Below are 13,161 nucleotides of genomic sequence, written 5' to 3'. Positions count from 1 at the left end.
ACTCTACATCATGTTCTTACTCCTCCAAACCATATGAGGCTGTTAACAGCTGATGATCTAACAGTTTTTCCCCACAGAGGAAGTAACTCACTCTGAGCACATGGGAGGTAGAAATGCTGTGCTGCTCAGGTCTTAACGTTACATTGTGGCTGTTCATGTGTACAGTAATTATATGACATAAATGACTATTGTGTTTGATTCATATTACAACTATTTTATTAATACATGCTAATTGTAGTGGCCATTTGTCCTTGTTACCAACACATCTTTGAATCAAAGGGTCACTGCTGCACCTAGTTTTTGTTTTCTGTCACGCAGTAAGAAAGCGGATTGTCTGGCCGATCTTTTCCTTTGTTTCGCCTTTATTCCACAGGATCCACAACACATACGATACAACTTGTCTGCCTTCCTATGCAGTGCTCTGTCTCACTGTCTCACTGCTAAACACTATGAGTCACCCAGGTGCATGCTGGTCCCACCTGGCTGTGCCCCTAAGTAACCTCCAGGTGCAATTAGTGATCCAATTACCCAAACAATTAATCCAACTATATTCAAGAATAAGTAACTAAATAATAGCTCCCACATCAAGCTGACGATAAACCTGAATGAGCATTAATGCAACATCCTGAAATGAAAATAGATGAACACTAACAATCAGATGCATCTACTCAATTCACATGTGGCCCCCTGGACATGTCTTCATTTAGTGTGTAACACTCACTAAATGACTTCAGCTCTCGAGTCACATTCTAATACTTCCTTCTGCTTGACAACAGGAACTTGTTCTTTGCTCTTAAAAAGCCCAGAAATATCTTATGGAGATAAATATTGAAGGTTACCCAAACTCTGTTATATACATACATACATATGACACAAATACATATGAAGTGTGCATTAGTGTCACGGAAGTCCAAATATAATATGTAATACTGTCCCATGTGAGCTTGTTTTGAGCATTAATCAGTCAGTAGCATTTATTCATAGAGAGATTGATCCCGATCGTCCTCTCATTGAATCATCTTCATGAATCCATTTCACTGACGACACAAATTAAAAGCATTCACCTCAAAAAGAGAAGCATCCGGAAGCTTCCCATCAGGGAGCCAGGAAGTAGTCGGTGACGGTCCTCATGCGTTTGTGCGTGAGGAGGTCAAGCCGAGCCATGAAACCTGGAGAAACGTCCACATAGAATCACCTTGGACCTTCATATCAGCCCTGGACATGGCTGGAGATCAAAGTGACCTACGATGAGTTTGACACACCTGCTTTAGAGCAGAATGAGGATGTACTTTATTGTAATCATTTCTTTCAGCTACAATAACCATGTTATTAAGAGATGGAAAGTTAAAGCCGTTCCTCTTTCTGTCCACGCTGCACAACGCGTGTTTTATTGCATTTAGTGGCAATGCTGCTGCTGTTTGTCTTTTATTTTGGCGGGAAATCACGTTTAACACTTTCAATACTCCACTTTGTGAGGAGATAAACTCCACCCTGTTATCAAATGTGTGCTTGTGCTTTGTGTGTTTTTGTTGGTGACTTAAGTGTGATATTTGGTGCAGAATGAAAGCTTCAAGTTGCACCTGAAGTAGCGAGCTCAGTAGTTTGTGTTGTTGTGAGACGGCTCTGCGTGAAGGTTAATAAGGTTAATAAAGCAACTTATTCATTACTCATTTCTTTATTTACTCACTTCCTTCTTCAACATGCTGCACCACCAATGTTTCCTCTGTGCTATTGACACAGCAACAGGGCTGTAGAATAAATACAGATATTATGGAGGAAATAGTACAAAAGTCAATAGTACAGCATCTTTAAAAAGGATCAGAGTATTTCATGTCAAAAGAAATAATACAGCGTGTTGAAAGCATCTTTATTTGATGGCCTGTTTAAACATCTACAGTTGTTTCCAATAAAAGTCATTTATTAACATTAGAGCCAAACAATTCTATTTCTGTTAAAGTAACACATGGAGTAAATGTTGTAAATGACATTATAGGGAATAAAAACACAAGTAACGCATATTCAATATTTCCTTGAGAGGTTTGCTGAACCATCAAAAAGCTTCTTGTTCAAAACAAACCTGATTATGTGAAATTAGATTTGATTTCGCTCAACAGATTTAGAAAGATTTGAAGTTAAAATGGGCTCAGAAAGAATTACACATTCATATTTTCCTTCTTCACCTTGTTTTTATTATTGCTGATGAAGCGCACACACACACATAAGGACACATTTGTCTCATATGGGGGGACAGATGAAAGAGCGTCTTATAAAATGTCTTCTTGAACACATAAAGATGAAGATTAAAGCCTAATTAGGAGCCAATATCTAAATGATCATCTATTGATTGAAGGAGCACAGCAGCATTAAGCTGAGCTCTTTCACACTTCCATCTGAGTCCCAGAGAGCTGTGGACCCCCCAGAGTCCAGACCAGCTCAGGTACCCCTCACCTGCTCCACCTGCATCTACACCCACATGAACCACCATCAGCTGTACAGACTGAACTATGTGGTGAGCAGAGAGGAAGGTTCTCCACCAGGAGGAGACTCTCCCTCCTGAAGAGGACACAGACACACTGAGGAACCAGAACCAGGCCAGAACCTGAATCCAGGATAAAGAGGTCCAGTGAATGTGGCGCTGAAGGTGTGGAGGTGGATCAGTGTGTCAGAGGAGACTCTGTAGAAGGACAGAGAGCCAGCAGGACAGTCCACATACACTGCTACTCTACCAGAGGGGGAGGAGGAGGAGGAGGTGATGCGTGTTACTGTCTTATTGTGCCAGACAGAGTAACCTTCATCAGAGCAGATCAGACTCCAGGACTGATCATTGTATCCAAACACACAGTCTCCACTGTCTCCTTTCCTCCTGATTCCTCTGTAACTCACTGATACATGAACTCTTCCTCTCCACTCGACCTCCCAGTAACAGCGACCAGTCAGACCAGTTCTACACAGCAGCTGATGAAGGAAGTCAAATCTGTCTGGATGATCAGGATATGACTGATCCTCCTCCACATCTGTCACCTTCCTGTTGTTGTCAGACAGTTTGAGGTGTTTGTTTACTGTGTTTGTGTCGATTGTGAGTTCACAGGAATCTGATGAGACAACAAGACACAATACAGCTGCAGTTATTAATCATGTGTTCATCTACTGACACGTTGATGATGACATCACAGAGGTGAATGAGTGATGTCACAGTGTGAAGATGGTTGAATCTTCATGAATCAAAGCACACTTACACTTCCTCAGACCTGGTCTCAACCATCGGACTCCATCAGGCTCCACCCTGAAAGGAGGAGGGGGGTCAGAGCAGCATGGAGACATGGACATTACATCACTCTCACACACAGCTTTGTCCTTCATGTCCACATGGAGCACCTCTTCTTCTTCTACCACTACTTACAGACGACCACAGACTGTCAGTCAGGCGTCACACAGCGACGAGGTGCTGGAATATATTCATGAAGAAGATGAATGGATAACAAATAAGAAATGGACCTGTCACTGTACTTTCACCAGATGTGAATTCAAACGGGAGAAATGACGTCATGCTACAGATCAAGCTTCATGGGACGTGTGCAAAGGAACATTCACATTAAACTGTTTCATAAAGATAAAGCAGATACAGACCATTCAGTATTCACACAATGTGCATGTTTCCATGTTGTCCCCATTTGTGGACAATGTCTCTCCCTGTGGTTCGCTGGAGTCCCAAAACTTTACAAATGGCTTTGTCACCTTTTCCACACTGATGGATCTCAATGACTTTGTTCCTCATTTGTTCCTGAATGTCTTTGGATCGCAGCCTGATGTCTCGCTTGTGAGGATCTTGTGGTCTACTTTGTCTACTTTGTCAGGCAGCTCCTATTTAAGTGATTTCTAGATTGAGAACGGCTGTGGCTGGAGAAATGGAACTGGGCTTTCCAAAGATGTGATGAACCTCACTTCATTTATGTTTTCATCACTTTTTCACACAGGGCCATTTAGGTTTGGATTCTTTTCTCCCCTTAATGATACAAACTGCATTTTGTGTTTACTTGCGTTATCTGTGTCTAATATTTACATTAGTTTGATGATCTGAAACATTTAAGTGTGACATGCAGGCATGAAAACGGGTCACGGGTGAAAAAGGTGAGACGGATGTTTCCCCTCTAGGGGTTTTCAGCTGGTTTTGTCCCAGGGACCAACATTCTGAATAGAAAGTCACTGGCCTGTAACCGCCCCCCCACATATTCCGCCTGTAGCACTTGTCAGTGGAATCTCTTCCATATTCTTCTGGATATTCAAGTGACTGAATGTCTTCAGCTGGACGCATCGGTCTTAATGTGCCGGTAATGATGGTAAATGATGCTTGTAGCTGGTTGTCATCTACGCTCCACTACGGTTACATAAAGGTGGCGTTTGTGTTTTCACAACGTTTTATCTCATAATTTAGACTTTCTATCCCCTTTCTTCAGTGCGGAAATGGGCTTCTATAGTTGTGTGAATGCATCACTCCAGCCAATCCAAAGACGGGGTTTGTAACCAATCAGGTGTAGAGACCATGGTGACTGGCTCCGCCCTCTTACTGTCAGAAAGAACAACAGCGAGCGCGTAGAAAACTCCTTCGAGCGCGAGCAGAGATTCTCCTCGCGAGCAACGAAGCTCACGTTCAAAAGTCCGTCTCACCAGAGATATTTATTTATTTATTTGTTTATTTGCTCGCGGATGTTTGATTTACGCGCATCAACCTGATTTGCGCTCTGGAATTTTGGCAGTGATTTGCTGCCATACCCCCCCCCAAAAAAAGGTGAGGGATTTTCATGCCTGAACATGAAAGAAATGAGGAATCAGGAAGGCAGCAAACACTTTATCACACAACTGTAACACATAAAAGCAGAAGCCATTTTCCAGTGAGGCTGAATGAGGCGAGTCGGAGGACGTCCACGTTGTCCCATTGATCAGGTGGACTGCAGTGTCTCCCCGTTGTACTACTTCATGGGGGGGCACCCCTGTTATAATGATGGAAACACTGAACTGGCTTCGGTCGCTTATCAAAACATCGGCCAAATAAGCCGTTTTTCAGACTTTATGAGCAAATACAGAATCCCTTTGTGTTCATTTCTAAAGCCGCATAAAGACACACGTGACTTTATTTAAGGCGCTGCGCTACTTGCAAGTCGCTGTGTTGTGGCAGATTCTCCATAAAGGTAGAAAACAACAAACTCATGGTCATGAAGGTCCTCGTGTAACGTTACATGGAATCTGCATGAGGAGGAGGAGGAGGGTCCATGTCGCTAAATACCAACTGAGATCGGCTTGTGGCTTCTGACAAAGGATCCTTCCACCGACCACTTTTCACACCCGCCGTCGCTCTGATCTGCAGGCGCATGGCGGAGAAAACCAATCGGGTGTCTGGATGCTAAATGTTCATACTTCTGTTGGGCCTCCACCCTGCTAATGAACCTCACCACGTGTTTCTTCACTGAGGACAAAGGAAGGACACAAACATATCGGGGTCCCCCGTGGCCTGATGCCAGGGGCTGACATGAATACTGTGTAATATATTTGAACTTGCCTACAATGGGAACAGTGTTGCACTTAATGGGAGCAGTGATGCTGCTCTGGACTGAAGGACGGCTGGCATGTCACGAGTAAGTTTGCTGGTTGAGATGTGAAGGACATCACAGAGATGGCTGTCGCTCATTTTGGTTCTCAATCTGCTTTTGTTCAGAGTTAACAGAGAAAATGTTTGCTCGCATATGTATGTTGTGCCAAACAGACTGGTCATTCTTTTTGCGTGGCGTCGCATCAGAGGAAACTTGGCCTTTTCCAAGCTCCGGTAGAAGTCGGGTATTCATGTGTTCAAAAGCCCAATTACTTAATAAAATGCAGTCAATGAGAGTTGATAACATTTTCTAAAACACGTTAGCTGATGAATGATTTGCATAAGTAGGTTAAATAAAGCCTTCCCTCTTTATACAGGGCTGTGAAGGGGGTCCCCATCCTGACGAAGAAGCAATCTGAGGATGAGCTGCCAACCCTTTTTGTAAAAAAAATGAAAACCCATTAATGGAGACATGTGATTTATGCAGTTTTTTCTGTACGTATAATAAATTATCAAGCATAATTGACCTACATTTGATTGATTGATTTGTATTACTGTTAATACACTAGAGGTGATATACCTTAACTTTAGTGAGCGGCTCAACCTTTCACATATTTTTCTGTCGGTGGCCCTCAGTGAAAAAAGTTTGGCCCCCCCTGCTTTAATACGTGGAACACTTCCTGCATTTCGCTCTCGCTCGCCCCTCGCGTCCAGTAGTCGTATTACACTGTTTAACGTTCCCGTCTTCCTCGGTGGTTTGATTTAACGGTCTCACTTCCGCCCCGCTGCTCTCGCTCGCCCCCTAGTGTGATAACCGGCACTCCGCTTGTTGTTACGCGCAACCGCACCGCTGTTCCTTCCCTGCACCCCCCTCGTCTCCCCCCCCTCTGTGCTCACACACACACACACACACACACACACACACACACACACACACACAGCTTGTTTAGTGAGTAGGTTTAAAATAAGTGTTATGGGGATTGTTGGTTGCAGTTATAGGTGATCTTGATCGGTGTTCCTGTGAGTTAATAAACCCTGTTATACTTTAAAGAACCGTTTTCCTGTGTTTACTTGTGCATTTATATGGTGGTGACCGTTGACATACATCGCCAACATCTTCACCCTCAAGGAGTGAATATCAATTATGAGACTTGATTTATAGTATTGGTTATTGGTCCCTGTTAGATCAGGGTGGTGCCCCGTTATTTATTCATTCTGAGAAGTATCTTAGTGATTATTAATAATTCTATTAATGTCCATAAGTTAGTTCCTCATTTGCTAGTAACCTAATACGACCCCCTAGCCGCTCCCAACACTTCTCATCCAACCACAATCACATTCACTCCATCCGGATGGCAACATTTATCTGGATAGGTTTTTTTTGGTATGTTCTGTTCATTTCTACGATACAGTTGATACTAATTCCAGGTCCACCATCAGCTGTTGGTTCTTCACTGAGCGTCTGTGGCCGACTGTCACCTGTAGCTTCAACAAGTCCACTCTTATCATCCAGGGAACCATCTCTCAATGCAAAGCACCAAAAGCAGGTGAAGCTGAACTCCTTTAAAACACCAAACGTTCCTCCTGTGATGATCCATCAAGACGCTTTGAACAGATTGTTTCTCTGACTGTGTGTCTCTTAATAATAATGTCTGGACTAAAGGACAAACACACACTGGAGGCAGAGGACCAGCATCTAAACATCCAAGTGTTGTATGAGTTGTTAAGAGCCCACAAACCTGCAGCGTGACCACGTTGACTCATATCAACCCACCATGATGCCGTCAACGTGTCAGGAGACTGTCCTCTCTTATAACGTGGAGACAAGACAAAGCTCCAGAGAAACAAGGTTTTCATCACCTTCCTCCCTGTTCAGGCTCATCCTGGCTACTGTTCCTCACTACTTTTGTCTGTGTTGATGGTCTCATGTGGGACACAAACAGTTTGATGAGTCTCTGGTAGTTTGAGGTCAGCTTGGTGTGTCAGGGTCTTATTAACCAGGCTGACAGTGGGACAGAGAAAAGGTTTCCAGCTCTACCTCCTCTACCAGACTGATGGTCTGTGGCTGCAGCCTCTTCATACCTGAGAGTCTCCAGTCTCCAGTGAGGATCCTCCAGTCCAGCAGACAGCAGTTTCACTCCTGAGTCTCCTGGATGATTGTAGCTCAGGTCCAGCTCTCTCAGATGGGAGGGGTTGGAGCTCAGAGCTGAGGCCAGAGAAGCACAGCCTTCCTCTGTGATCAGACAGCCTGACAGCCTGCAGACATACAGAATAAGACACATGTCACATGATCTGAGGGAGCTGTGAGGGCTGGAAGGACACTGCAGTACTAAGATACTATCAGGTACAGAGGGGTCACATTAACATGGTTACTGACTAGTTTCCAGTCACAACTAAACACCCACGAATGTACATCAACAACCTAATAACATTACTACTAACTCTATAATTTAAAATATTTACAATATATTGAAAATAAACATAGTTTATGGAAAGAGTTGGAAAATACATATTTGATTTAAATCATGGAAGCAGAAAGAATCTTATGAAAGTCAGAAATGTACCATGGATGTAAATAAAGACACCAAGTGGACTTTAATTGAATCCTGACCTGAGAGTCTCCAGTTCACAGTGTGGACTCTTCAGTCCAGCAGACAGCAGCTTCACTCCTGAATCCTGCAGGTGGTTGTTACTCAGATCCAGCTCTCTCAGACTACAGGACTGGGAGCTGATAACTGAGGACAGAGCGTCACAGCTTCTCTCTGAGAGGTTACAACCACTCAGTCTGAAGAGACAACAATAAACAAGAAAAATAACATTTGTATTCATATTGAATCCTCTGATGATGAGTTTGGACTAAAATACGATCAGTTAGAACATGAAAAAACATGTTCAGTGAAAGTGTTTACAATTATTTTTGTTCTACAAGGAGGTTTATTGTGCTCTGCTGTTTACAGGAATTACTGTGGTATTAATATCAGAATGAGGCAGGGATATTTATTGTTGTTTATTAGTTAAATTCAAAGTTAGGCTTCTCTATCCTCCTTCTGACTCCTTCCATAGAAAGAAAGAGAACAAAGTGAGTGTAAATGAGGAATGAATCTTCATCAAATCAGAAATAATCAACCATCACTCAGCAGATCATCACTGTAGAGACACACATTAAAATCTTCAGTCTCTTCCCATCTCTGCTTTTCATTCATTCATTATATGAAACAGGACATCATAAAGCCTGAATAACAGGAACAACAGGATGAACATGTGATGTTTTATCGTGAAAGAACATTGTGTTTCAGACGGTCTATTTTCAAGCTACTATGTGGTAAATATGTCTTGTCTACAAGGTTCTCGTGATGTGATGGAAACACAGATATTAATTCACAAAAAGGACGTTTAGCCCCATGTTTTGTCTCTAAGATTAGATCCTCTGGTTCCAGAGTTCCCTAGATGCATCATTGAAGACAAACTAACTTAATCTTACCTGAGAGTCTCCAGGTTACAATGTGGACTCTTCACTCCAGCAGAAAGCAGCTTCACTCCTGAATCCTGCAGGTGGTTGTTACTCAGATCCAGCTCTCTCAGACTAGAGGACTGGGAGCTGAGAACTGAGGACAGAGCGTCACAGCTTCTCTCTGAGAGGTTACAGCCACTCAGTCTGAAGAGAAGAATAAGCAGTAAGTATAAAAGATGGCAGCATATTTAAGTTCTGATGTATGAATTAACTCTCTCTGTACTTACAGAACTTTGTTGGAGGCTTTGACCACTGGCAGCAGCCTCAGAAGAGCCTCCTCTGAAGCAGAGTATTTCTTCAGGTCAAACACCTCCAGATCTTCTTCTGATGACAGTAAGATGAAGACCAGAGCTGACCACTGAGCAGGAGACAGTTTATCTGTGGAGAGACGTCCTGATCTAAGGGACTGTTTGATCTCCTCCACTAGAGAACCATCATTCAGTTCATTCAGACAGTGGAACAGATTGATGCTTTTCTCTGGAGACACATCCTCACTGATCTTCTTCTTGATGTACTTGACTGTCTCCTGATTGGTCTGTGAGCGACTTCTTGTCTGTATCAGCAGACCTCGTAGGAGAGTCTGATTGGTCTCCAGGGAAAGACCCAGGAGGAAGCGGAGGAACAAGTCCAGGTGTCCATTACGACTCTGTAAGGCCTTGTCCAGAGCACTATGGTAGAGACGCTTTGGTTTAGGTTTGTCTCTAAAGACTTTAGACCACAGGGAGGTAGTTTGTTCTTCTGACAGCAGATTGACACCAGAGCTGAAGAAGGTCAGATGGACATGAAGAGCAGCCAGAAACTCCTGAACACTCAGATGGACGAAGCAGAACACCTTGTCCCGGTACAGTCCTCTTTCCTCTCTGAAGATCTGAGTGAACACTCCTGAGTACACTGAGGCTGCTCTGATATCGATGCCACACTCTGTCAGGTCGGATTCATAGAAGATCAGGTTGCCTTTCTGCAGCTGATCAAAGGCCAGTTTTCCCAGAGACTCGATCATCTTCCTGCTCTTTGGACTCCAGTGTGGATCCGTCTCAGCTCCTCCATCGTACTTGACCTTCTTCACTTTGGACTGAACCACCAGGAAGTGGATGTACATCTCAGTCAGGGTCTTGGGCAGCTTTCCTCTCTTTATGGTCTTCAACACCTCCTCCAGAACTGTAGCAGTGATCCAACAGAAGACTGGGATGTGGCACATGATGTGGAGACTTTGTGAGGTCTTGATGTGAGAGATGATGCTTCTGGCCTGCTTCTTGTCTCTGAACCTCTTCCTGAAGTACTCCTTTTTCTGGGGGTCAGTGAACCCTCTGACCTCTGTCACCATGCCAACACACTCAGGAGGGATCTGATTGGCTGCTGCAGGTCGTGTGGTTATCCAGAGGCGAGCAGAGGGAAGCAGCTTCCCCCTGATGAGGTTTGTGAGGAGCACATCCACTGAGGCTGACTTTGTGACATCAGTCAGGATCTCATTGTTGTGGAAGTCCAGAGGAAATCGACACTCATCCAGACCGTCAAAGATGAACACAACCTGGAACTCTTCAAACCTGCAGATTCCTGCTGCTCTGGTTTCACTGAAGAAGTGATGAACAAGTCCCACCAAGCTGTACTTCTTCTCTCTCAGCACATTCAGCTCTCTGAAGGTGAATGGAAATGTGAACTGTATGTCCTGGTGGTCTTTGTCTTCGGCCCAGTCCAGTGTGAACTTCTGTGTTAGGACTGTTTTCCCAATGCCAGCCACTCCCTTAGTCATCACTGTTCTGATTGGTTCCTCTCCTCCAGCTGAGGCTTTGAGGAGGTCTTCTTGTCTGATGGTTGTTTCTGGTCTGGCTGGTCTTCTGGATGCTGTTTCAATCTGTCTGACCTCATGATCTTCATTGACCTCTGCAGTCCCTCCCTCTGTGATGTAGAGCTCTGTGTAGATCTCATTCAGAAGGGTTGGGTTTCCTGCTTTAGCGATCCCCTCAAACACACACTGGAACTTCTTTTTCAGGTTGGATTTGAGTTCACGCTGACAAACTGAAGCATGAAGTCCTGAATGAAGACAACAAAGAAGATCCATGAGTCACAGAATAGATTTCAACATGTCCTTTCCTCAGAGAATGACTATGAATATATTCTGTCCGTCTCTGGACACATTAGTGAATGTCTCATTTATCAGCATGGTAAGTCTGTAGAGAAATCCTCTTACTGCTCTGCAGACGCTGAGCCAGCTCCTCCTGCTTCATTCTCCTCAGGAAGTGCACTGAGATCTTCACAAAGGCCTCTCTGCTCCTCCTCTGCTCTTCATCCAGCACCTTCTCATCCTCTTTCTCTAAGCATTCTGGATAATCTGAACTCATAAACTTCTGGATCTTCTTCAGCTCGTTCTTCACAAAAGTGAGGATGTTCTCCTCCAGCAGCTGGAACAGAACATTCTATGAATGACACCAACTAGAACATGGAAGCCACCATCAGGTCCATGTTGGACGGACGGACAATCCACTGGTCTACAAAGTGCAGCATGGAGATGATGGTGACCTGAGAGATGTTAAAGTATTTGTTCATGTACACACCAGGAAGATGGAGTCCAGGTGTGTTTGATGCTGCTGGGCAGACGGACCTATGGGAACCTCTGAGCTCTCCTGGTCCTCTCTGTGGAGGAACATGAACCATCAGCCCACATGGTGTTTGGACCATCAACACCAATACAACATAAGTTAAAGATATTGGCTTCTGTCATGATGGATCATGATGGAAACCAGATGCTGAAGACTGTCGATGATGACGGACAGTTTATTAGTTGAGTGACAGTTAGTCATCAGTTTCATCTGGTTTTAGTTTTTACTGTGGGTCATAAAAACAACGTGTGCAGACCTCTGCATCTGGTACAAAGTCCTATGGAACTACTCCAAAACTCTTTAGTCCGTCCCCTGACCTCTAGAAGTCTCCTTAGATCTTCTGAAACTAGTCTTTGGACCTTTTCACAGAGTCTACTGACGATACTTTGTCCAAACCTCTGCATGGAGTCCAGAGACCACGTCAGCTGGTCCACAGAGCATTGAGTTTATTCTAATCACATGTTCAGTCCCAGTCATCTGACTCCAGAAACCTGCAGCTGTCTCCAGATGTGACCTCTGCTGATCCTGATGTGGAGGAACTAGCTCACATTGTGTTTACATCTGAGGATGTTTACAGTTAATGAGTCACACTTAAACACACACAGACCAGTTAGATGATGGGTGTCTAACTCAAGGCCCGAGGGCCAAATCTGGTCTGCGGGGGGTCCAGTGCAGCCCGCTGGATGACTTTACTATTGTGAGAATTAAACAAAGACACAAATAGCTTTTCTATAAAAGTAGCTGCTATTCCTAATCAGTGCACTGGGGGTCGCACTGGTCGCCAGCCAATCGCAGGTCCAACACAGAGACACACAACCATTCACACTCACATCCACACATCTACGGGAAATTTAGAGTCCCCAATTAATCCCAGAGCCTGTCTTTGGATTGTGGGAAGAAGCCGGAGAACCCGGAGAGAACCCACGCTGACACGGGGAGAACATGCAGACTCCACACAGAAAGGCCACTTGGCGGAATCGAACCCAGGACCTTCTTGCTGTGAGGCGACAGTGCTACCACAACGCCACCTTGCCGCACAATACTAATCATGGTTATTATTATTTTTTATCTTTCGTCGTAGGCGTTGGACAACAGTACTTTCTGATTGATGTTGTCTTCGTGGACAGATGCGAATACTTCCAAAGCCATTCTATTCTCTGTCAATCACAACAATGTGAGCGTGATGATGTCTGGGCCGTGGTGACTGATAATGCTGCTCACTGTCTGAAGGAATACAGGAGGCTCTGAGAGGAGTGTTGCCCAACAGCGTACATGTAACCTGCCTCTGCCATGTCATCACGCTGGTGGGTGAGACTTGGAATTGAAGTTTACAATGTTTTTGATATTTCCACCAAAGTTAAGTTGAATTTCCAAAATGTTTTATTGTTTACTGCACGGGCTGTTGCAATTGTTATGCACCTTTTGTTAGTAGATATTGACAGGACTATTCTTACTTAGTTTGATCTTAC

At 44.1% G+C, this 13,161-nt stretch overlaps 1 protein-coding gene across 2 annotated transcripts in view; it reads right to left on the bottom strand.

The window, feature by feature from the left end:
• The window catches only part of LOC144390247 (protein NLRC3-like), a 69,892-nt gene that overhangs the window by 20,818 nt on the left and 35,913 nt on the right, over nt 1–13,161 (bottom strand). Inside the window, exons 10-11 of one of the 2 annotated variants that reach the window (XM_078096705.1) lie at nt 7,667–7,840; nt 3,237–3,283 (exon numbers count right to left, since the gene is read on the bottom strand). The exons of the other annotated variant lie outside the window; for it this stretch is intronic. Coding sequence (XP_077952831.1) covers nt 3,237–3,283; nt 7,667–7,840 — 221 coding nt within the window. The remainder of the gene's footprint in view (nt 1–3,236; nt 3,284–7,666; nt 7,841–13,161) is intronic. 2 annotated transcript variants of the gene reach the window in all.

Source organism: Gasterosteus aculeatus, chromosome 21 (assembly GCF_964276395.1).
Source record: "Gasterosteus aculeatus chromosome 21, fGasAcu3.hap1.1, whole genome shotgun sequence".
Classification (NCBI taxonomy): Eukaryota; Metazoa; Chordata; class Actinopteri; order Perciformes; family Gasterosteidae; genus Gasterosteus; species Gasterosteus aculeatus.
This window is presented reverse-complemented; position numbering and strand designations above follow the sequence as displayed.